The sequence below is a fragment of the Bufo gargarizans genome, chromosome 3 (assembly GCF_014858855.1).
Source record: "Bufo gargarizans isolate SCDJY-AF-19 chromosome 3, ASM1485885v1, whole genome shotgun sequence".
In the NCBI taxonomy this organism is placed as follows: Eukaryota; Metazoa; Chordata; class Amphibia; order Anura; family Bufonidae; genus Bufo; species Bufo gargarizans.
Genome location: NC_058082.1, coordinates 457,531,936 through 457,558,585, shown reverse-complemented (window position 1 = coordinate 457,558,585; position 26,650 = coordinate 457,531,936). Strand labels below are relative to the sequence as shown.

The 26,650-nt window shown below is 42.0% G+C and overlaps 1 protein-coding gene across 1 annotated transcript in view; it reads left to right on the top strand.

Annotated features, from left to right (window-relative positions):
* LOC122930321 (amine oxidase [flavin-containing] A-like) overlaps positions 1-26,650 on the top strand; it is a 131,089-nt gene that overhangs the window by 46,667 nt on the left and 57,772 nt on the right. The window contains exons 3-6 of the mRNA XM_044283602.1: positions 5,201-5,338; positions 20,090-20,194; positions 21,857-21,948; positions 23,903-24,044. Coding sequence (XP_044139537.1) covers positions 5,201-5,338; positions 20,090-20,194; positions 21,857-21,948; positions 23,903-24,044 — 477 coding nt within the window. The remainder of the gene's footprint in view (positions 1-5,200; positions 5,339-20,089; positions 20,195-21,856; positions 21,949-23,902; positions 24,045-26,650) is intronic.

The window sequence follows — 26,650 nt, the reverse complement described above, 5'->3', positions numbered from 1 at the left end:
AAATGCCTGCTTCATGTCTAGGTCTTCTGGCGTGCGGTTGCGGTTGTGCTTGTGACTATTGAGTGCTGTGGATTCTGGCTCCAGATTTCAGGTAGCTGACACCCTCTGATCTGAGGTCTGGAGGACGGAATTGTATAAAAGGGGCCATTATGGTGGTACTTTGTCTCTGCAAACATGCCTGAAGTAGGAGACAGTACTGAGACTGCTCAGTGCACTGGAACCATGATGCTAACTGCTAATATTTCTTTTGTATTTGTTATTTTCTGACTGACTGGCTGTTGAAGTGATTCAATCTTTCATTTTACAAAGGAGCTGTCAAAAATTAAAGGTGGAACCTGATTGGTTGATTATGGGCAAATAAGCCAGTTCTACTTTACCCCAGTTTGAGAAATAACCCCATAAATGTGTGGTTTGTTCAGTTAATCTTCCAGAATCTTGCTCTAAGGGTACTTTCACACTAGCGAGAAGTCTGGCAGGTGAGCAGCCCGACGGATCCGTCCTGCTGCTAGTTCACGTGTGCCCCCGGACTGCCGCTCCATCCCCATTGACTATAATGGGTGCGGGGGCGGAGCTCCGACGGCAGCGCACGGCCAGAGGCAGCCAGACTAAAAGTACTGTCTGCACTAGTCCGGGGGCACAAGTGAACTAGCGGCAGGACGGATCCGACAGACTCTTCACCCGCCGGAACAGCCTGCCGGACTCCCCTGCCGCTAGTGTGAAACTAGCCTAACATTGCCAATGTTTTAATTCCTTCCCTTAAAGAGTAACTAAAGCCAGAATCCAAATACAAAAAAAAATAATAAACAAAAACAACCACCAAAACATAACATCATCTCCTTATGTATCTTTCCTATTTGCTCTTGTTTTATCAGATATCACAATTGCAGTTAATGAAAAATAAACTAGAAAAGCAGTGCAGTAGCGCAGCCTAGTATCATAAAATAGCATATCCCGGTATCGTATCGATACGGGTACAAAAGTATTGATTGGGTATCGAAAATTTGATACCCGGGGCAACCATAATTCCCTGTGCATAAAATTTTCCACTCTTTAATACAGTATAAGGCCTCATGCACACGCCCGTGTTCTGCGGCCGAGAGCGGACCGTGGGAACCCCGACTGGGATTCTTCCTGACAGCATGAGCGCATGGCGTCATTGGTTGCTATGACCCCGTGCGCTTCATGCAGCCGCTCCTGTACAGTAATACACTAGTATACACTACAGCTGCATGTAGAATTTGTCCTGCAGAAAGCCGGTATTTATGCTGGAAAGCTGCCGGATCCCATTATAGTCAGTGGAAATCCAACAATGTGCAGTAATATCTTGCAATGTTGGGCAGTGAGGGACATTTACTAAAGAGTGAATGTCACAATAGTGGCGTAAAGTTGCAAGTTACGCTGCATGCTATAAGTTTGCCATAATTTGCTATTCTAAACGGCAAGAAAAGGAGGTGGGAGGTAGTGTAAGAGGACAGGGCTGCATGCGGCCTGCCAGATTTATTAGAACTTAAGGCAGAAACTGATGTAAGTTATAGCAGAAGGGTGCGCCAGCCCTTAGCTGGTGTAGACATCCGTTTCTGGAGCACTGAATGCCAGATATGCGCCTTATTTATTAAGAGGCATTTGCACATCTCACTCAGGCGCAAATGGGATCAAGACTGGTATGTGGGAAAGCCCTCAGTAACTCCGGTAGTCCATTCTTCTGCCGAAACAGACTACCGGATTACCGTTAGTAAAGATGTGAACCTGCCCGAATTGAAAGGTGTCCTTAACCACCTCCCGACCGCCTAACGCGCCGATGCGTCCGGGAGCTGGTTGATTTGTTCCTCCTGGACGCATCGGCACGTCATCTCGCGATACCCGAGATTTCCTGTGAACGCACGCCGGCGCGCGCGCTTACAGGAACAGAAGGTAAGCGAGTGGATCTCCAGCCTGCCAGCGGCGATCGCTCGCTGGCAGGCTGGAGATGTGATTTTTTCTTTAACCCCTAAAGGTATATTAGACGCTGTTTTGATAACAGCGTCTAATATACCTACTACCTGGTCCTCTGGTGGTCCCTTTTGTTAGGATCGACCACCAGAGGACACAGGTAGTTCAGTAAAGTCGCACAAAACACTACACTACACCCCCCCCCGTCACTTATTAACCCCTTATAAACCCCTGATCACCCCATATAAACTCCCTGATCACCCCCCCTGTCATTGATCACCCCCCTGTCATGCTCCGTTCAGACGTCCGTATGATTTTTACGGATCCACAGATACATGGATCGGATCAGCAAAACACATACGGACGTCTGAATGGAGCCTTACAGGGGGGTGATCAATGACAGGCGGGTGATCACCCATATAGATTCCCTGATCACCCCCTGCATTGATCACCCCCCTGTCATTGATCACCCCCCTGTAAGGCTCCATTCAGACGTCCGTATGATTTTTACGGATCCATGGATACATGGATCGGATCCGCAAAACACATGCAGACGTCTGAATGGAGCCTTACAGGGGGGTGATCAATGACAGGCGGGTGATCACCCATATAGATTCCCTGATCACCCCCTGTCATTGATAACCCCCCTGTCATTGATCACCCCCCTGCAAGGCTCCATTCAGACGTCCGTATGATTTTTACGGATCCATGGATACATGGATCGGATCCGCAAAACACATGCGGATGTCTGAATGGAGCCTTACAGGGGGGTGATCATCCCATATACACTCCCTGATCACCCCCTGTCATTGATCACCCCCCTGTAAGGCTCCATTCAGACGTCCGCATTTGTTTTGCGGATCCGATCCATGTGTCCATGGATCCGTAAAAATCATACGGACGTCTGAATGGAGCCTTACCAGGGGGGTGATCAATGACAGGGGGTGATCACCCATATACACTCCCTGATCACCCCCTGTCATTGATCACCCCCCTGTAAGGCTCCATTCAGACGTCCGCATGTGTTTTGCGGATCCGATCCATGGATCCGTAAACATCATACGGACGTCTGAATGGAGCCTTACCAGGGGGGTTATCAATGACAGGGGGTGATCACCCATATACACTCCCTGATCACCCCCTGTCATTGATCACCCCCCTGTAAGGCTCCATTCAGACGTCCGCATGTGTTTTGCGGATCCGATCCATGTATCCATGGATCCGTAAAAATCATACGGACGTCTGAATGGAGCCTTACAGGGGGGTGATCAATGACAGGGGGTGATCAGGGAGTGTATATGGGTGATCACCCCCCTGTCATTGATCACCCCCCTGTCATTGATCACCCCCCCTGTAAGGCTCCATTCAGACATTTTTTTGGCTCAAGTTAGCGGAAATATATATTTTTTTTGTTTGTTTTTTCTTACAAAGTCTCATATTCCACTAACTTGTGTCAAAAAATAAAATCTCACATGAACTCACCATACCCCTCACGGAATCCAAATGCGTAAACATTTTTAGACATTTATATTCCAGACTTCTTCTCACGCTTTAGGGCCCCTAAAAAGCCAGGGCAGTATAAATACCCCACATGTGACCCCATTTCGGAAAGAAGACACCCCAAGGTATTCCGTGAGGGGCATATTGAGTCCATGAAAGATTGAAATTTTGGTCCTAAGTTAGCGGAAAGTGAGACTTTGTGAGAAAAAAACAAAAAAAATCAATTTCCGCTAGCTTATGCAAAAAAATAAAAAATTCTATGAACTCTCCAGGCCCCTCATTGAATACCTTGGGGTGTCTTCTTTCCAAAGTGGGGTCACATGTGGGGTATTTATACTGCCCTGGCTTTTTAGGGGCCCTAAAGCGTGAGAAGAAGTCTGGGATCCAAATGTCTAAAAATGCCCTCCTAAAAGGAATTTGGGCACCTTTGCGCATCTAGGCTGCAAAAAAGTGTCACACATCTGGTATCTCCGTACTCAGGAGAAGTTGGGGAATGTGTTTTGGGGTGTCATTTTACATATACCCATGCTGGGTGAGAAAAATATCTTGGTCAAATGCCAACTTTGTATAAAAAAATGGGAAAAGTTGTCTTTTGCCAAGATATTTCTCTCACCCAGCATGGGTATATGTAAAATGACACCCCAAAACACATTCCCCAACTTCTCCTGAGTACAGCGATACCAGATGTGTGACACTTTTTTGCAGCCAAGGTGGGCAAAGGGGCACATATTCCAAAGTGCACCTTTCGGATTTCGCAGGCCATTTTTTACACATTTTGATTGCAAAGTTCTTCTCACACATTTGGGCCCCTAAATTGCCAGGGCAGTATAACTACCCCACAAGTGACCCCATTTTGGAAAGAAGACACCCCAAGGTATTCTGTGAGGGGCATGGTGAGTTCCTAGAATTTTTTATTTTTTGTCGCAAGTTAGTGGAATATGAGACTTTGTAAGAAAAAAATAAAATAAAATAAAAATCATCATTTTCCGCTAACTTGTGACAAAAAATAAAAAGTTCTATGAACTCACTATGCCCATCAGCGAATACCTTAGGGTGCCTACTTTCCAAAATGGGATCATTTGTGGGGGTTTTCTACTGTCTGGGCATTGTAGAACCTCAGGAAACATGACAGGTGCTCAGAAAGTCAGAGCTGCTTCAAAAAGCGGAAATTCACATTTTTGTACCATAGTTTGTAAACGCTATAACTTTTACCCAAACCATTTTTTTTTTTGCCCAAACATTTTTTTTTATCAAAGACATGTAGAACAATAAATTTAGCGAAAATTTTATATATGGATGTCGTTTTTTTTGCAAAATTTTACAGCTGAAAGTGAAAAATTACATTTTTTTGCAAAAAAATCGTTACATTTAGATTAATAACAAAAAAGTAAAAATGTCAGCAGCAATGAAATACCACCAAATGAAAGCTCTATTAGTGAGAAGAAAAGGAGGTAAAATTCATTTAGGTGGTAAGTTGCATGACCGAGCGGTAAACTGTGAAAGTAGTGTAGTGCAGAAGTGTAAAAAGTGGCCTGGTCATGAAGGGGGTTTTAGCTAGCGGGGCTGAAGTGGTTAAGCTGAGCTAGCCCTACAAGGCATTGTGCCTGATTTTACAATGAATTGAGAGACTCCCTTTAAAAGACTTTATACAAGAGAACAACTGTGAGTCCTATAGTTCCAGATGCTCTTCTGAAGGATTATTTAATTATCATCCTTGATAATGGAGGTATCATAATCATGTAATAATTTCTCTTTTCATATTTCTGCCCAGAACAAAGAAGTTCAGTATGTGGATGTTGGTGGGGCCTATGTGGGACCGACTCAAAATCGCATTCTACGCGTAGCAAAAGAGCTAGGTTTAAAGACCTACAAAGTGAATGTGTCACAACGAGTTATCCATCATGTTAGGGTAAGTAATCTTTATGAATGTAGTGTATTAATTTCCTGCACAGAAGCATTCTGGCAGTCAAAAGGTGTTTGAATGACCATTACTAGTAAAAGCTGTGTTTGTCAGGACCTAACAGACATTAACAGTATGTCTCAGGATTGCATTATTAATCACAAGTAGAATATTTTTAATACCCCTAGGGATCAAGCAGATTTTGATGGTGACATTTTAGTTTTTCCATTCACTCCTTCCAAGAGCCATAACTTTTTTTTTTATGTTTCTGTAGACATATCTGGTTTTGTGGAAAATATAATTGATGAGATACTACAAAAAAAATCTTTGTGGAGGAAATGCAATTCTGCCTTTGTTTTATGTGTTTCCTTTTTATGACATTCACTATGTGGTAAAAAATGACGCATTGCTTTTAATAAAAATATATATATATATTTTTGGGGGGAGGCATGGCGACCAAAAGCCGGCAATTCTACATTGAAATTTTGTTATGTTGTTCACCATGCTGGATAAATAATAAGATGTTTTAATCATATACTAATCATATACCAGTGATGTTTATGCTTTTAGGATAACTGGGAATTGTTTTTACCCCTTCTACCCTGGTCCAGTTTTCACCTTTCTGCTTAGGCCATTTTTTGCAAATCTGACATGTCACTTTATGTGGTAATAACTTTGGAACACTTTTACTTGTTTAAGCCATTTTCTCGTGACACATTGTACTTCATGATAGTCATAAATTTTAGTCAATATATTTCACCTTTATTTCTGAAAAAATCCCAAATTTACCAAATTTGTAATTTTCCAAATGTCAGTTTCTCTGCTTTAAAAACAGAAAGTGATACCTCATAAAATATTTATTACTTAGCATTCCCTATATGTCTACTTTGTGTTGGCATCATTTTGTAAATGTCATTTTATTTTTTGGGACGTTAGAAGGCTTAAGAAAATTTCCCAAACCCACTTTTTAAGGACCAGTTCAGGTCTGAAGTCACTTTGTGTGGCTTACATAGTAGAAACTACCCATAAGTGACCCCATTTTAGAAACTACACCCCTCAAGTTACTCAAAACAGATTTTACAAACTTTAGGTGTTCCACAAGAATTAAAGGAAAATGAAGATGAAATTTCACTTTTTTTGCAGATTTTCCATTTGAATACATTTTTTTCTTTAAAACATCGAGGGTTAACAGCCAAAGAAAACTCAATATCTATTACCCTGATTCTGCGGTTTACAGAAACACCCCATATGTGTGGTGTAAACTGACGTAGGGGCACACGTCAGGGCGCAGAAGAAAAGGAACGCTGTATGGTTTATGGAAGGCAGATTTTGCTGGACTGGTTTTTAGACACCATATACCATTTGAAGCACCCCTATAGTAGAAACTCCCAAAATGTGACTGTTTTTATTGGTACTATTTTGCAGTACATATGATTTTTAATCACTCTATATTAAGTTTTTTGTGAGGCAAGGTAACCAAAAAATGGCTGTTTTGGCACCGTTTGTATTTTTGTTTTTTTACAATGTTCATCTGACAAGTTAGATATTGTGCTATTTTCATAGAGCAGGTTGTTACGGGCGCGATGATATCAAATATGTCAACTTTTTTTGTTTCAGTTTTACATAATAAAGCATTTTTGAAAAAAAATATGTTTTTGTGTCTCCATTTTCTGAACGCCATATTTTTTTATATTTTTCTGCCGATCATTTTGTGCAGGGGCTCGTTTTTTGCAGGAAGAGTTGATGTTTTTATTGGTACCATTTTTGGGTACATATGATTTTTTTATCATTTATTTTTACACTTTATATGGCAAGGTCACAAAAAATTGGTTGTTGGCACTGTTTATATTTATTTATTTTTAGAGCGTTCACCTGAGGAGTTAGGTAATGTGATATTTTTATAGAGCCGGTCGATACGAACGCTGCGATACCGAATATGTATACTTTCCCCCCCCCCCTATTTTTTACCAACTTTTTTTTTACTTTATTTGGGGAAAATGATGTTTTTGTTTATTTTTACTTGAAACTTTTAATTTTTGGGGGGAAAACGTTATTTTTTAAACTTTTTTATTTCACTTTATATTTTTTTTGTCCCACTTTGGGACTTGAACTTTTGGGGGTCTTATCCTTTACAATGGATGTGGTTACGGATGTGGTAATACCTAAATGTATACTTTTTCTTATTTATTTAAAGAGGACCTTTCACCTGAAAATGCAAGTTAAACTAAAGATATACCCTTACTTGCCGGCCCCCGGGGGCCGGCAAGTAAGGTTATATCTTTAGTTTAACTTGCATTTTCAGGTGACAGGTCCTCTTTAAGTTTTTCACTATAAAAGCATTTTTGAAACAAAAAAATTGATGTTTTAGTGTCTCCATATTCTGAAAGCCATAGCTTTTTTATTTTTTGGCCGATTGTCTTAGGTAGGGTCTTGTGGGATGAGGTGACGGTTTGGTACTATTTTGGAGGGCATACACCTTTTTGATCTCTTGGTGTTGCACTTGTGATGTAAGGTGACAAAAATTTTGTTTACATATTTTTTTTATTTTTATTTTTTATACTGTGTTTATCAGACTGGGTGGATCATGTGATATATTTATAGAGCCAGTCGATACGGACATGGCAATACCTAATATGTGTGTGTTTTATTATTATTATTTTCTACTTTTTTTATTATAAGATCAGGGGAAATGGGCGTTTTTATTTTTTTCCTTTTTTTCCTTGAAACTTTATTTTCTTATTATTAAAAACACTTTTTTAACTTTTTTTTCAACTTTTATTTCTGTCCCACTCTGGGGCTTTTGGGGGTTTTATCACCTCTGCAATGCATTATAATACATTGCCTAGGCTGCCTAGGAGACCCAGCCTGGGACTGGATCTGCTAGGCTTCCATAGAAGGCAGGTACCGATGCCTTGCAAGGCATTGGGCAGCCTCAGCAAGGCATCTGGCTGCCTTCTCACCAGGGCTGTGGAGTCGGTAGATAAATGCTCCGACTCCTCAGTTTTTTGTACTTCCGACTCCCCGACTCCGACTCCTCTGTATTTAATATGCGAATGTATTTTATACATTCCTTGAAGGAAAGAAAGGCAACATACATGTCATTACCAAATGACTACTGGCTGGGAAGCCAACAGTCTACTGTATTGAACAGTTTAAGCAAAAGACAAACACAATGAAAACAACAGTTTTATTCATTTTTTTTTATCAAGTGGCTGGATAGTAGCAGCAGGCATAAACATCAGGAACTTTACAAGTTAAAAAATACAAACCACATTATTTGGTTGTTTTAGAATAAAAACAAAGCTTATCTATATGAACCAAAAACAAAATCTGTAAAACCTAGAAATGGTTTATATTAATCTTCTTCACATCACTGAACGCGTTTGTTTTGCGGTTACGTGAGGCACTGCATGCATTGGCCTTTATTCTTACAGTAGAGAAGTCATTAATTATAACTGTTTATGAATTCGGACATTTAAACTTGCATTTTTTTATTTTTTATTCCAATTTAAATTTAGTAGGAGTCGGAGTCGGTTCATTTTTTGCCGACTCCGACTCCAGGTACCCAAAATTGACTCCGACTCCTCGACTCCGACTCCACAGCCCTGCTTCTCACCCATCTGATCCCCATCACCGCAGAGCACTGACCGCAAACCTCTTCTAGGCCGCAGTCAGCGCTGACCGCGGCTTAGATGGGGTTAGTCCCCTGGCATCGGTTTTTACAGCTATGTCGGCAAATACAGCAGGGGCTGGCAATCAGTGACGGCCGGGCCCCTGCAGTGATCTGGGGGGCACCTCTGCGGTACCCGTCTGATCACCGTGATGTAATAGTACGTCAAAATGCAGTAAGTCACCTGCCGCCATGACATACTAGTATGTAATGTGTCAGGAAGGGGTTAATATATCTTTTAATATTTTTAAATACTTTTGTATACAGTTTTTTAAATGTCCCTATTGAACCGAACCTGTGATCATTTGATCGCTTGTACAGTACACTTCAATACAGTACTTCATTTCAATGTGTTGTCATTTTACAGTTACCCTGTAAGAAACCCTAGGCTGCCATGAAAATTGAAATTAAAAATCAAAAATTTGTGTTGCATGGAGGCCATTTAGAGGACAGAGGAAGCCCACTCTCTCTAACTGCTGAAATACTGTGGTTTATTTTGGCTGTGGCATCTGAGCAGGGGTGGACAGGCCCAATGGGTCGCCTGAGCCCTCCTCACAGACACCAGCCAGGTAAGTAGTGCTCTGACACCCCCCTCCTGAGTTCAGCTGTATCAACTATATTGCCATCTTGAGGCAACTGGAATAGAAAGACAGAACATGGCAAGACAGAGGGGCATATTCTGGGGAGGTATTTTCTGCTGCTGGGGCATTATTTTGTTATGCAGTGTTGTATTTGGTTCTGCTGGGGCAGTATATTATGCTGCATTGTGGTATTTGGTTCTGTTGGGGCAGTATATTATGCTGCACTGTGGTATTTGGTTCTGCTGGGGCAGTATATTGTGCTGCACTGTGGTATTTGGTTCTGTTGGGGCAGTATATTGTGCTGCACTGTGGTATTTGGTTCTGCTGGGGCAGTAAATTATGCTGCACTGTGGTATTTGGTTCTGGTGAGGCAGTATATTGTGCTGCACTGTGGTATTTGGTTCTGCTGTGCCTCAGTATATTGTGCTGCACTGTTGTATTTGGTGCTGCTGGGCCAGTATATTGTTCTGCACTGTGGTATTGGTTCTGCTGGGGCAGTATATTATGCTGCACTGTGGTATTTGGTTCTGCTGGGGCAGTATATTATGCTGCACTGTGGTATTTGGTTCTGCTGGGGCAGTATATTGTGCTGCACTGTTGTATTTGGTTCTGCTGGAGCAGTATATTATGCTGCACTGTGGTATTTGGTTCTGTTGGGGCAGTAGATTGTGCTGCACTGTGGTATTTGGTTCTGCTAGGGCAGTATATTGTGCTGCACTGTGGTATTTGGTTCTGCTGGGGCAGTATATTATGCTGCACTGTGGTATTTGGTTCTGTTGGGGCAGTATATTTTGCTGCACTGTGGTATTTGGTTCTACTGGGGCAGTAAATTATGCTGCACTCTGGTATTTGGTTCTGCTGAGGCAGTATATTGTGCTGCACTATGGTATTTGGTTCTGCTGTGCCTCAGTATATTGTGCTGCACTGTTGTATTTGGTGCTGCTGGGCCAGTATATTGTTCTGCACTGTGGTATTGGTTCTGCTGGGGCAGTATATTATGCTTCACTGTGGTATTTGGTTCTGCTGGGGCAGTATATTATGCTGCACTGCGATACATGGTTCTCCATGGGAGTATATTGTTCTGCACTATGGTATTTGGCTCTGGGATGGTATTTTGTGCCACAATATGGTATTACTCACCTCTCCTACGTATGTTGGCCTCGCCTGTAACATGGGGCCACTTTTAGTTTATTTTCCAGGGCCACTTTAAGTTCTAAGTCCGTCCCTGCATCTGAGTGGTGAATTATTCATCGAACTGCTGTTATCTGGTCATCTATGAAATACATACAGTTTAAGGTTTGTTTATACAGCGCTGAAACACAAATGGTGGAAGTGTTCATTTCCTCTGCTGTGTTAAAACCGATGGGTGACATTTTTCTAGCTTGTGTATTTAAAATGGCCATTTACATTCACTTTTAGCCAACAAATACTAATTGGATATGCAATCATGTATTTTCTATTGTGGAAAATAGTTGTAAAAGTATATTTGAATGCATTGAAAGGAAACTGTCCCAGCAACCTCCCTATCAAACTTGTTTGCATAGAAACATACTGTAGCTGTGGTTCACCTGATTAAAACACTGAGTTATGCACGGAAAAACAGCACAGTATTGGTCGTCGATTTTTCCATCCATGATGTAAGGCCAGACTGGTCCTGATCTGACTAAAAAGGAAAGATCAGGAAGAACAAACATACTGTCTAAGGGGAAGATCTGCACCTGTTCTGTGTTTAGAACAGCACCTGGTTTTGGCTTAAAATCACTGATGGAAATTACTGACCAAACACTGACGTGTGAATGAGGCATTTTTATACTTTTTCTTAAGATGCAAATTTGCCCTTTGGTGCAGTGAGGTTGTCACCATTGCTCTTGTTGCATCCAAGCTCCGCTCCTTTCTGTAGCCAGGGGCAAGGCAGTGGGAAAGCAGGGTGTTGTCACAAGGACAACACCTCTTCATGGACACTATATAGTGGTGGCTTCCCCCTACCTACAATGTAAGAGCTCTGGCAATTATTGCAAATTCACGCAATGTTCATATTCGCTTATACTTTTCTGTTCTGTTTCGTCAGAAATATGACCAAAAACCCCCCAAAATGAATAACGTACACAAACGGAACACCTTCCATTTCTATCTTTCATTCATTGATTTCAACATTAAAACAATTGGAGAGCTCTGTCATGTTTCTATTATTTTGGATGGAATAAGTCATGCAGGCAGTACTTTTTGTCCCATCAAAAATAATGGACATATGCCGAAACAGAGTCCAACTGAGCATAATGGGTTCTGATATTATACCCTTGAAATCAATGGTGGTTATAGCAACAACAACAAAATCTTTGTTCTTTAAAAGAACAACAGATGCCATTATAACTGATGTGAACTTCTCCTGACATTTTGAATGGCCGACATTTGCCGCTTCATTTTTCCATCGTCAGAGGTGACTTGTATGGCCAAACACAACTTCCCAGGGGTAACAGCTGAATACAGGGAGTTAGAGACGCTGGATCTGTAGCAAACAGCTGATCACCATTCTTGCTTCTTTTGAAATAAAGGTTGTCTTTGTGAGACAAGCTTGTTTGTGTCACAATTGTTGCAAGCCGCAAAGAAATGTACCGGGTCACAAGTTCTGCGCCCATGTTTAGATAGAGAAGTTCAAGAACTGCAAATACACAGTCGATTCACATTATTATGACCACTTCCTACTTTCGATGTCTGCAGCAGGTACAGCACATCATGAAGGAAGTCATGTGTTGTGAGCTGGCTCGGTGGTTATGTAATGTTTGCAATAGGCCAGTGATGGCGAACCTTTTAGAGACCGTGTGCCCAAACTGTAACCTAAAACCCACTTATTTATCACAAAGTGCCAACACGGCTATTTAACCTGAATACTACAGTCCCACATAGTATATCTTCCATGTACTTTATCACTTAGCTATAATAGCCTGCCTACATTCAGTGTGCTGCCTGAGCTGTTCATAGTGCACCCCCCCAATGCCAATTTCTTAACCTAACCTCTTTGCCACAATGGAAGCCCTCATTCTCCATGGCCCTTCCGCTGCCCCCTCTAGCCCCTACCTGGTGCTGCCTGAGGCAATCGCCTCACCTGGCCTCCTTGGTGGTGCACCCCTGGGTGCGGGTGCCCACAGACAGTGCTCTGAGTGCCGCCTCTGGCACCCGTGCCATAGGTTCGCCACCACTGCAATAGGCTGTCACACACCTCCCTTGTTGCTGTCATGGGTAAAAGGGGCGATTTATCACAGTTGCAAAAGGGATGATTATTGGCTTTCAGGCCAAGTTGGCAGGGTTTCTGAACCTGCGCAGTTTGTGAACTTTTCATGTGCTGCTGCGGTGAAAGTGTATCGTGAGTGGACAAAGGGCACCATTGAGAAAAAGTGACATGGAAACTGTGGAGCACCACCTGATGTTGATCTGAGAGGTGAATGTCGGCTGTGAAGGTGCACGAGGGCAGAACAACATGATACAGTGGGGTAGCTCACCACCAAATTTAACCAGTTGTCTACAAGATCTGTGTCTCAAACAACAGTTAAGTGAACCCTACTGCGTATGGGGCTCCGAAGCAGAAAGAGATAGTCAAAGGCTTCAATTTTCACAGCAGTATCAAATTAAACCTTAACTGATTGGCAAAGGGTTGCCTTCTCTGATGAGTCACATTTTCTGCTTCATCGATCGGATAGGCATTGGCATATCAGGGAAGAAACATTAGAGAACAAACACCCTACAACCATTGCTGGAAGAACACGAGCTGTTGGTGGCAGCGTTATGGTCTGGGGAATGATTTAGTGGCATTCTCTGGGCCCATTCATCCATGTGCAAGGTACTCTCAACCGATTTTGGTATGAATCCATCCTTGCAAATCATGTACACCCAAACATTGATTGTCTTCCCTGGGGTGGATAGGATCTTCCAGCAAGACAATGCAACAGGTCACATGGCTTCAAATGTCCGACAGCTGTTTGACCAAGACTTCTCAGTACTACCCTGGCCCTCTAATTCCCTAGACTTTATTCCAGTTGATCATCTGTGGGACACCTCGGTTGTCATGCTCACTCTATAAATTCTCCCCACACAATCTTCAGCAGCTGTGGGATGCACTGCAGTCAGCATGGCTTCAAATACCTGTGACATTCTACCAGGACCTTACTAGGTCGCTCCCAGCCCATCTAGCTGCTGTCCCTGCTGCAGACAGTGTTACTCTGGATATTAGTTGGGAGTCATAATAATGTGACTTGACTGTGTATATTTCCTATGTACTTACATAGTCTGTAATAATGAAAAGACTCAAATACATCAGTACATGAGAACTCGATTATCTCTAACTGTAAATCCTAAATAAAAATTCTTACCCAGTGGTCAAAAATGAATGTGTTGATTAATTTTACAGTGCTAATCTACTTTTATGTTCTAAAGTCCATGGATCCTTCATTCCTGAACACAAGTCACTTGTTCCTGGAAACTGTATACGGTCATCTGCTTTGATAATATGTTGACACAGCCTTAAAGGGTATTCCCATCTTCGACATTAGGGGGAATATCGCTAGGGTATGCCCCCAATGTCTGCAAAGTGCCGGAGGGGCGCATCGTGCATGCGTGGCCGCCCTTTTTTTATTCCTATGGGTGTGCCAAAAATAGCCGAGCGGTGGTTTGGCTACTTCCATAAGCCCCATAGAAGTGAATGAACAGTGGCTGCTGAGACATCCAAGAATAACCAAGGGTGCCTCATGGCTATTTTCGGCGTTCCCACAAGAATGAATGGAGGATGGCCACGCAGGCCGATCACCAGGCCCATTCAGCCACATAACTTGGTCACAGCTCACTGTGCGCATAAGCAGTGTAGTGGTAGAAACTACTTGAACCTTCTGCACCTGTTGAAAAAATAAGGATATGATGGATCTGCCAAAGTTATGAAGAGGAGCAGGCCTCTCCATAACTTTGGCGTATCCAGTGCCAGTTCTAAATGTAAGACAGCTTCTGAGCTGTCTTACATTTTGACCGTTTTCTATGCCTAAAATAAGCGTAGAAAATTATGAATGAGACGGACCTGCCGGCTCGTCCCCTTTCCTGCCCATGCCACGCCCACAATTTTTAACCTGGCGTGAGCAGGGAAAATCACAGATAGCGACACAATTAACCATTGCTTCACTATCTGCGCCTGAAGTACTCCTAATATAGGCGTATTTCAGATTAGTAAATGACCCCCTAAGTCCTGCCTCATAAAAAGAGAGTGATCCTCCCTATTCCTCTTCTCACTACTTTACTTCCTCACCCCTTGGATCCTGTATAGTCTTTGTCTGTCTGTTAGTTTTTTGTTCATTATCCATTTCTTTAGTTATTTTATCTGACCTTTATGTACCAGGCAATTGTGATTGCTCTTCTCTTTCCTTCCTCGTCCTGAGGATGATATATATGATGATTATTTTTTTTTTTTTCTTGTATTACCTTTCAACTGTCAAGCACATGTTGGAACTTCTAATATGTTCAATAAAAATAGATTTAACCATAAAGGAAGAAGAGTGGGTCTGCAGAATTTGCTTGGTTTCATGTCAATATAAAAATAAAATAGTTTGGGCAGGTAAAATGACAGATAAGGGTACTTTCACACTAGCGTTATTCTTTTCCGGTATTGAAATCCGGTAAAGGGTCTCCGGTAAGAATGCATTGTCCAAACACAGGGCTTGACAAATTTCCTTGGAATCTAGGAGCCAGCTAAAAAAGTTAGGAACCCCCCCTCCCCTGTATTAAAATCATTGGTGGGCAGTGCACCCTCCCCCCCAGTATTAAAATCATTGGTGGGCAGTGCACCCTCCCCCCCCAGTATTAAAATCATTGGTGGGCAGTGCGCCCCCCTCCCCGGTATTAAAATCATTGGAGGGAAGTGCATCCTCCCCGGTATTAAAATCATTGGTGGGCAGTGCGCCCTTCCCCCCACCCTCCCCAGTAGGGAGGCCGTCCCTATTGTACCGCCACTTGCCACAGTTCTGAGTCACAGTTTTGAGAAGGAGACGCTCCGCAGCGATGAGGAGCCTATGCCAGTAGTGGTCCTCTTCACTGTAGTCTGGGGCGGGAAGCGTGAGGGGCGGGCCTAGTAGACGTGGACTCCTGCATGACGCCGCGTCTACTCTAAACTTAAAGTGATACTGCACTTGGCTGCTGGTGTGCTGGGCCTATTTTTAAGCAGGGGCAAATACCCAGGCGCCAGGATAAAATTCCTGATCGCCATGGCGACCTGGCGCCTGGGATTTGAAGAGCACTGTCCTAATGTATTCGGAAAGGAAAGCAATCCATTTAGTATGCATTAGGATGTCTTCCGTTCCATCCCTTGTGTGGTATTTGACCAGATAAAATACCTCAGCATGCTGCAGAATTTTTTTCCGACCAAAATCCTGAAACAATACCGCACTTGCCGGATCTAGCATTAATTTACATAGAAATATATTAATGCCAGATCCGGTACCAAGTGTCCCGGAAAATGCTGCATCGCCTGATCCGGTTTTCCACTCTGTGCATGCACCGGGACATAGGAGGAGCTATTTTTTTCTTTTGATCTATAAAAACCGGATTTGGTATTCCGGATGAGACTGGAAAAAATCCGGATCCGGAAAAAATGGCTTTCCGTTTGTACACAGCTTGCCGTCGCCGGAACTACTTGCCGGAATCAAAAAACCGATAGTGTGAAAGTACCCTAAAATTGGCACATGTACCTATAAGGAATGGTGCTTAAAAGGATTTAGAAGAATATTGTTTCTTGGCTGTGGGAAAACCCCTCTAACCACTGTCTAGGCTGAATGTCAGAGATGGAGAAATGATTCTGAACATAATTTTTGCTAATCTTTTTGCTTAGTTCCTTTAATGTGTGGTTTCTCTTTAGAAACAACATACAAAGTAATTTCCATCTTCCTGTGATTTTATGGAAGTGCAATCTATTTTACAAGGAGGTTAAAAAAGTTTATTTTTCATGTTCTAACCTTTCCTCTGGAGCTCTTTGTGAGAAAGATAAGAAAAGATAGCTTTGTGAAGCATTATGGTTCACAGCAAGGTTTCCCAGATCTAATGATTAATGGCTCCAATATACGGCCAACGCTTTTATGGAAACAAGAAGCAAAGGCAGTTTATTATGGATGCACTGTTGTACTTCTGCTCTGTCACGTACACTGCGGATCCAACTCCCCTGTCATCTATCTTCTCTTTTCTCCAGTGTGGTTAGATTTCAGCATTCAATAATAATTACACTTCCATAATAGTCATTGTGCTTCTCATTGATCCCTGGCTGTCATTAAATCTTACTTCTTGTCAAGCTCCATTGACGATCCCTGCAGTTGAATTTGAGCCAGACATAACACCTTTGGCACAGTGATACAAATTATAGAATTCTGCTCATATTGGGAAACAGATTGAACATTTTGCCTTTATATATTTTTCTTTCTGCCTGCAGTACAGTAAGTACACTGTAAACTAATCTGCGCCTGCAGTGCTTTCTGAAGGTCAGCGAACATATTCTCGGAAAAATGCATTCTGAGTAGCTGCACTTAAACCTATTGTATTGATATAATGGCTCCTCTTTATGGAACAGACCTAGTGCTATGAAAAAGTACAGTCGTTGGCCCTAGCCAGCAATCACACTACTGCCTACATTTCTGTTTTGCAAGACCTCCACCGATCACGAGAACGTGGGCCTTGTACCTTGTGAAGCTCCCCGTGAAATGGCCGAGACGGAAAAGCGCTCTCTGCATCCGCAGCCTCATTAATTTCTATGGGAGCGCTGGAGATGGCTGAATATAGCCGCCGTTCTTGTGACCGGTGGGGGTCTCAGTAATAGGACCCCCACTGCTTTGATAGTTATTTCCTATCCTGTGGATAGGGGATAACTTCTTATATCCGGAATACCCCTTTAAGGCAACCAAATTTTTATTTTATAGTTTACGGCTGATGGGGTTTTCCAGGATTTTGATACTAAAGGCCTACCTCAGTATCTGATCAGTGGGGGTCCGACACCTGCCATCCCTGACGATCAGATACTTGTAGAGACTGTTTCAGTTTTTAAAGAAACATGCTGGCACTGCTATTTTTTGAACAGCCTAATATTCCTTTTTCTTTACCTTCTGTAAAGGATTAACACAAACTGGATAAATAGTTTTATTGGTTTGACTCGCTGTGTAAATTTCCAGTGCATTTGCATTTATGGAAATAAGTTATTATAATGATTTTGCAATTTATTTGCTTTTTTTAAACTCACTACTATTTTTATTTTTTATTATTAACACTACATTCTATAATTAATTGTACATGTAGTGAGTGTTTGTAAGTAGGTATGTATGTAGATGTTGTTATATCTATAGTACAAACTGGCCAACCCTCCTGGAACATCCAGAAGGGGAGCAAATTTCCATCGGTGCTGGCAAATCACCTGCACAGGGTATGGAGGACATGTCATGAAATGGGTGGGGCATACAATGTAGGGGTCTCACAAAAAGGGGTTGTGACCACACGTGAAAAAGATGGCCTGCTTGTTCATGTTGGCTGTATGGTGCACACTGCAATGCAAATTCTTCATGATTTACTCCAAAGAAGTGTACAAGTCTTATTAAAAGTTGTCCAGTATGTGGTGGAGGCGGGCTTCACGTTAGTTTGGGGGCCTCCGAAGAATGGACTGCTCCGTACTCCTGAAACCCTCTATCTGGCCTCGGATCTAACTCTGCATTTCCTCAGCGCATACCCAGGGCCTGTACATGTACAGTTTGATTCCCAGGTTTTAGACGACTCATGTACTTGACAAGGAAAGTGTAGACAAGGAATTATGAGAAATGTACATTTACAAAAAACAATGCTCCAAGAAGGAGTTGTTGGAATCGAATGAATATTTATACATGTGAATGTAATGATATATGTAAGCGATTACAATATTAGAATGAAAGGATACATTTATTGGGGAAAACTGTACAATTGAATGAAGGCTCAAGTGCCATGTTGAGCTACCTCTAGCCTCGATACAAAATTATATATGGTTGGTCATAGAGACATACAGGTTCTGTATGGTATCCTGAGGCACATTTGCCCCCAAATGTTGCACATTTGCCCAACGTTGGCATCCCTGCTGGTCCCATAAAAGTTTGATTGGCAATACATTTTGCCACCGAGCAGGTCAAGGAAGTGTTGCAATCTGTGTGGGTGAGCATCATCCTGCTGAAACATGCTAGTTGTAAGCTCTGCCATGAGAGGCAACACATGTGGCCGCAGGATGTCCTGCACATATCTGCAATGGCTCCCAGATCATCACATCAGCAGTTGGGGCAGTGTGTTGCAACATAGGGAAGGCAGGATTGAAGCTCTAACCATAAGGTCGCCATACTCGAATCCAACTGTCGTGGGATACCAAACTAAACCTGGATTTGTCTCTAAAGACAATACGGTTCCGGTCTGTAGCAGTCCAGGTTTCTCATTCATGACACCACTGCAAACGAATGCGGTGGTGGCTGGATGTCAGTGGCAGGATACTAATGGGCACCGTGACACCTAATGGGCACGGAGCGGTACAATATTAACCTAATGGGCACGGAGGGGTACAGTATTAAAACAAAGTTTTATGCGAATCGACTTTGGATGAAGCATCCAAAGTAGATTCGCTCATCCCTACTATGTACATATGCCCATAAATATGCAAGGGCTCTTTCTATAAGCACAACAAAACATAAACACTGTTGTAAGATCCGGTCAAAATAATGAAATCATTTGATTTGGATTTTATTTTGATTATTCATTATTTGGACCATATCTTTCAATAGTGTTTGTTTTATTTAACCTTCTGATTACCCCAGTTCTCATGCCACTCGCATCACTGGCGGCGTTGTGGCAATCCAAATGATGGGCATTGAAGGTTCAGGCTACAGGAATTGTGGGTAGGAAAAGGGGGTGGGGCTATGTTAGCTCCACCCACAACAGGCCTACCTTATGCTGGTCACTGTCTATCATCATAGTATTAATAAAAAAGTTTGGCACTCCACTTAGGTATGTTGCTCATTGATAGGGTGGGAACCTAGTATAATCAGATTCTGTGAAATCACGGCACTCAAGTTGTTTACAAGTGAAACTGTATTTTATATACATGACTGTCCATCATCAGACCTGAGGAGGGGGAGAGATGGAGCAATGTCACTGATGTCAGGTCAGTGACAGATTAGTGCAGCCGCCCTGGCAGGGGCCCTGGGTGATGAAGTACAGTGACTGATAGCTGATAGCTACGCCGCTGGTTCCTGTGAGTAATGAATTAAAATATAATTAATTAACATCATCAATGAAGCCTTGGCAAAGAGACTTGTCATTTGATTGTTTTTTTTTTTGCTTTCATTTTCAGAATATGTGTTCTGCATTTGTTATCACATAATTATAGAAATGTGTAACATCTCTGCATTTGCTTTGATATGAAGGATTTTCACTTCTATAGTAGTTGGTAGTATATTCTAGTACTTTATCTTTTTTTTTTCTTTCCTTTATTAGGGAAAAACCTATGCATTTCGTGGAGCTTTTCCACCAGCGTGGAATCCTTTGGTCATTTTGGATTACAACCATCTATGGAGGACAATTGATGAATGGGGGAAGGAGGTAAAGTATATAGCAAATTTAAGTTATATGTGAATGTATGATATATGCAACATAATAATATGGATTAAAGTTTTTTTTTCGATATTTATATATTGGTGGCCTGTCATTAAAATGGCTCATCAATACCAGATCGGTGGGGGTTCCACACCCCGCCCTCTCATCAATCAGCCTCCGTTGCCATAAACAATACATAGGACTGAACTGGAGGCACAAGGTTCCATCCACTGTATAGTGGCCGTGTCGGGGTACCTAAAAAATATATAATCTGGCAGGACACTACAAAGTAGGCTTGAGTGAATCGAGCTTTGGGATCATACTGTGCAGCATTAAATGTATTGGCTCTGTGTAGGTAAAATTTGTCTCTGCTTATGTCACGCGAGACTTTGGGGAATTAGTACCGTATTCTTATTAACAATGATGTTTTTTAACTAATCAACTTCGGATCTGTGAACCAAAGCTTGTTTCGCTCAAGCCTTCTCCAGAGCAATGACAGGAGATTCATTTACTTGGATACATTTAATGAGGTGAGCACATGCCCCATTGCTGTTTTGTTTCAATGGTCAGCAAATATCACATAGATGACCAAAACTATTAACCCCCGTATGCTAAACCGCAGAGTTAGGGTGCTTTCACACTTGCGTTTTTCTTTTCCGGCATAGAGTTCCACCCTAGAGGCTCTATATTGGAAAATAACTGATCAGTTTTATCCCCATTTATTCTCAATGGAAAGCAATCAGTTCAGGATGCATCAGTATATCTTCAGTTCAGTCTTTTTGACGGATTAGGACAGCGATAAAACCGCAGCATGCTGCAGTTTTATCTCCGGCCCAAAAAACTGAACACTTGCCTGAATGCCCACATTTTTTCCCATAGGAATATATTACTGCCGAATCCGTCATTCAAAATACCGTAATACCGGATCCGTCTTTCTGATCTGCGCAAACCGAAAAAAATCTGAAAAAAATAAATGCCGGATCAGTTTTTCCGCATGACACCGGAAAGACGCATACGGCATTTCAATGCATTTGTAAGACTGATCAGGATCCTGACCACTCTTACAAATGCCAACAGTTGGCATACATTTTGCCAAATCTGGCAAGCAGTTCCAGCGACGGAACTGCTTTCCGGATCACTCTGCTGCAAGTGTGACAATATCCTTAGTGACCAACTAGGGAAGGGTTAATAGGTATCATTTTCTGTTGTCTTGTAGTTAGGTATATGCCTGTAGTCTGAAAAATAGTCCTAGAAAACCCCTCTAAACCTGATAATTTAAAGTTTCTTTTTTAGTGTTTTGGGTTACATTAATTAAAGGCACAAGAATTGTTTGCTATATATTTTATATGTGCTTGTTTTTTGGTCTGTATGCCTTTTTGGGGAAGTCGGCATATGGCTGTTGTACTTCTAATGCATTTCATACTTTTTGTGCAGCTTCAGAATTTACATAGTCTATATCATTTCATACAAATGAATTCATAAAATGATATCTATGTTCATGTAATGAACTTATAGCTATAAACAGAATTGTTTAATTAAAGCCAAGTATTTTATTTTTAAATTATTTTTATTTTTAACTAACAACGATGCCAGTGCCTAGGGGTAAATACAGCTCTGGTAACGATGAAAATTGTAAATGATGGTAACTATTTATTTATTTTCGTTTAGATTCCAGTTGACGCTCCTTGGAAAGCACCACATGCTGACGAGTGGGACAAAATGACAATGAAGGAGTTTATAGACAAAGTTTGTTGGACAAAGTAATGATTAAGTGTTCAGTATATTGTAAGACCGTAGTTAATTTAGAAAATATTCATTTGCAAGCAGTTTCCTGTCTAGTGAAGTCCCAGACTGCAACATTTGTAACGCAACATTTTGTTGCACTAATGTCGCGCAACAATTTTTATAATGGCAGTCTATGGTGTCGCACTGCAACATGCTGCGACTGCGACGCAACGGTCGCAGAAAAATCCATCTTGAATGGATTTTCTGCGACTGTTGCGTCGCAGTCACATCATGTTGCATGTTGCAGTGCAACAGCATAGACTACCATTATAAAAATTGTCATGCGACATTAGTGCGACAAATGTCGTTGTGTAGACGTAGCCTAAAGGGATTGTCAGGATTGAAAAGGAATCTGTCTTGCTAAAGTCCTGCACCTGGTTGTCTTCAACCATCACAGCCATCATTAACATTTTTTTTTGTGCAGCTCAGTCCAATTATATTGATTGGGATTAAACTGCAATGCCAAACACAGCTACTATACAGTGTACGGCTGCAGCACTCGTCACAGTGGGGCAGCCCCCTTAAATAGCTGAACCCCCACCAGTCAGATATTGATGAACTATACTGAGGATGGAGAACCAAGACAGTTTGCTAAGGATGTGTTGCCTGACAAAACCTTAGAAAAGACTGATTGTTATGCAGTGTTTTCCTAGGAACCAGATGGGATTGGTCAGCTGCTATCCATCCTAGTCTGCACTGTTAGGCCTCATGTACACGGCCCCAATTTGCAGTCCCCAATGCACTGGCACCATCTGTGCGGCTGCAGCAGAGAGATCCAGACCCATTCAACTTGAATATGTTCTATTTTTTTGTGGTGCAGAGGCACGAAGAGAAACCACATGGAATGGGTCCACGTCCTTGATGCCTGCACAAACAGCTGGTGCCCGTATATGGTGGACCCGCTGTTTGAGCACCACGATATGGGCATGGCTGGGCAACGGCTGTGTACATGAGACCTTAACTAGAGTTTTCCAAGACTTTTCTACATATGATTTTTCCTCTGAATAGGTCATCAGTATCTGATCGGTGGGGGTCCGACTCCCGCTGATTAGCTGTTTGAGAAGACCTCGGCGCTCGCAGTAGTGCCAGGGGATATGTCATCAGTAGAAAAGTCTAGGAAAACCCCTTTAAACATAAAACCTTGTCTTTAGGTGATGTTGCAAGTTAAAGTTCAGTGCAAAAAATAAAAAACAACACACAAATCTGTTTCTACACAGACACTGACAGACAAAATGAGATACTGCTGCTGGTAGTAATGCTCTATATCCTGCATAAGTTTCTGCTCCTCAATACACTGCTATTCACCTGTTAGATACCTGGGCAGTTAACTGAATCCAGGTCACATGATACTTGTGAGGGTCACATGACGGCTCACATGACTGACACAATGTTTAGTCCTTTCCAGCTCTTATATGGATGCATATTACAGGACTTAAATGGGCCATACCATTTTTCTTTAGGGAGAGGCTGCTTTATGGATATATTAATGGTCTGCAAGCAAAATTTTAAATAGATGTATATTAGAAAGCTGTTCAATATCCGGTTCTCTAAATAAATAAATAAATGTAATCATTAAAACTGGAATACCTCTTTAAGGGGGTTCTCCCTATAGGCTGTGGACACAAATGGAATATTGACAAATGTCTCATAATTAGAGGTCCCAGCGGGCCAACCCTGCACCCATCAGACATATCCATTTGGTACAGTGTGTGGTAAATTTCTTTATTATGAAAATCCCTTTAAACTAAACTGATGTAAAATCCCTGTGACTACCTGATCCTGCTGTCGTACCATTTTTGACATGTATGGCCATATGTGGTCATGATTACACTTTTTATTACAGTATTTATTATGGTCTCCACATTTGTAGATGAAGAATGCTTTAATAAGACTGTATGTAAAATCAAACATTTACATGTATTTTAACAGGGCAGCTAAAAGATTTGCTCAGCTTTTTGTAAATGTGAATGTCACTTCTGAAACGCAACATGTTTCTGTCCTATGGTTCCTCTGGTATACTAAACTCTGTGGCGGAACACAACGAATGTTTTCAGTGGAAAATGGAGGACAGGTAAAATCATGTTTTATAGTGCAAATACAAGATTCAATATGTAAATTAAAGTCACAAATGTTGGCTCATGCCATTTTTGGACAAAAATTGCAACTTTTTGTGATTTAACACCGTTCTCGCCATTTGTGGTGTGGTTAGCTATGTTAGACACACACCAGATTTATCAAAGTCCGAAAAAGAGGTGAATAGGGACGTAGCAAAAATAGAGTAACATGTGTAGACTACAGTGTTTTTTGTAAAGATACACCAAATGTATCAAACAATGTACGACCTTTGGTAAAATACATCAATGCAGACAAAAAAAACTGACTTAAAAAGTTTCCCCATGATAAATTCTCATAAAATCATAAAATGTAAAAATAGCAATGGCGGGTGAAATTGCTTTGAAATTGTGCCATAATTTAAGCAGAAGCCAATTCTCTGCTGTAAGCCAGAGAATCGCTAACCTCAGTTATTGCCAGGAAAGCATGTCTGCCCATAAAAAGGCTCAAAGTTTAAAGTAATACTACATAGACAGGAATAAGTACAACTTTTCTAAAGTTCAGCCTGATTTTTACTCTGAGCAGAGTAGTAGAGTCATACTCTCCTGTTTCAAATTCAGGATTTTCGCTGCCCGGAGTGCAGAAGTACTAATGTTACAGAGTATAATAGAGACTTGTACGTCTGTAGAATATGTTCTGAATGTGACATGGGGAAGCTTGATCGCAGCATCTCTCTCCTTCTAACTCTCGCACTCTCTTCACAGATCCAAAATTGTTAGGACACATTTTATAAAATAATGCTAGACATATAAGTTCTAGTAATGTTTAAAGAGTTGTAGGAGTTAAAAAGTCAGGCAACCCCTATACATGTGGTAAAACAACACAAGAATGGATACTCAACCCTTTTCTCCTCTGCTTCTTCCAACACTGAGCTTTGGTCTTCCCCACTGTCTTGTTTTTCTGGTTGCAGCAGTTAGGTTTCAAGCACATTGGCTGCAGCAGTGATCTATCACTGGCCTCAGCAGTGATGTCCTGTATATTCTGTGTACAGAACGTCACCACTGAAGACTTCCCGTTTTGTAGATATCAATTCTTAGTAGTCATCACATTATCATCACAAATATCAAAGCAAGTAACACAGGGTGACACCATTGCCAATAGGTGATAGACACAGCTCATATCCCCCATTCTCCCTGCACAGTGACTGGTCAGAGAGCATGCAAACACATCTACCCACAGAAGTCAGTCATCTCCTGATTGAGATTTCCCATCTCCATATGACTGCTGTGAAGCAAATATATGATTGCAGAACTCCAGGGGAACTATACCTTTTCCATAGACACAAATGTAATCAGTTTGTACCAATAGCAGTAGGAGACAGACAATACAAATAGTTGCAAGAAGAAAGCAACATGTTCTGAACCCAGGAAGGGAAACCAAGAAAATGGAGGGCAGTATCTATGTCACCCAATGAACTAAGCGAGAAAAGGACGTTATAGTAAATACTAAAATCCAGTTTTCTTTTGGTGACACAGCACAATGGGACATCCAAAGCAGCCTGAGAGGGTGGGAAGAGAAAAGCCATGCAAACTGCCATAGAATAGATCTGGTAGATTGGAAAAAAATGAGTGCTCAAAAACAAGGTAGAGTCCAAAGAATCATGGTTTACCTCAATGAGATCCTGAGGGGCTGGCCCCTAGGGAAAAAATACACTTACCAGGAGGAAGACAAAAAATCAGATACAGCCCCTGCCATCAGGGGTGCACCACTAATAAGGCCAGGTGAGGCAATCGCCTCAGGCAGCACCAAGAAGGGGCAAGAGGGGCAACCTAAGGGCCATGGGCTTAAATGGAACCTGTCACCTCCCCAAACCATCCCAAGCCGCCAGCAGTACCTGCTTGTAGCCAGCAGTGTGTTTCTGATGATGCCTTTCTTCCTGAAGGCAGATGCAGCAAATGTACTGAAAACGTTGTTTTATCCCCTGCCCGACGCGCTTCTCCATACATGTTTGAAGTCAAGGAGGCAGCGGCCTCCTTGCTTCAAGTCATGGTAACCTCGCCCCCTTCCCTGTCCCTTCGCTGTGACTGACAGCTGGCTTTGCCGAACTCTCTGCATAAGCGCTGTCAGTCACAGTGAAGAGGCAGGGAAGGGGGCGTGGTTACCGTGAATTGAAGCAAAGAGGCCGCTGCCTCCGTGACTTCAAGCATGTGCGGAGAAGCGTGCCGGGCAGGGGATAAAACAACGTTTTCAGTACTTTTGCTGCATCTGCCTTCAGGAAGAAAGGCATCATCAGAAACACACTGCTGGCTACACGCAGGTACTTCTGGTGGCTTGGGATGGTTTTGGGAGGTCACAGGTTCCCTTTAAGGGAAGGGGTTAGGTTTAGAAATTGGCTTTGGGGAGGGAGGGACGCCATTTCAGTTTTTGCCTCAGGCAGCAGACAGGCTAGGTGCACCCCTGCATGCCAAATAAAAGTAAAAAAATCTAGAGTACAAATGAACAAGAAAATGAAAATCGCCTTCTCAATAGCAGAAGGAGGCCTGAGGACCTACAGACAAGGATTCCTGTCCTACAGCAGGGCAGATAAAAGGAAGGCCTGTTTAAGAGAAAGATGCACATACGTCT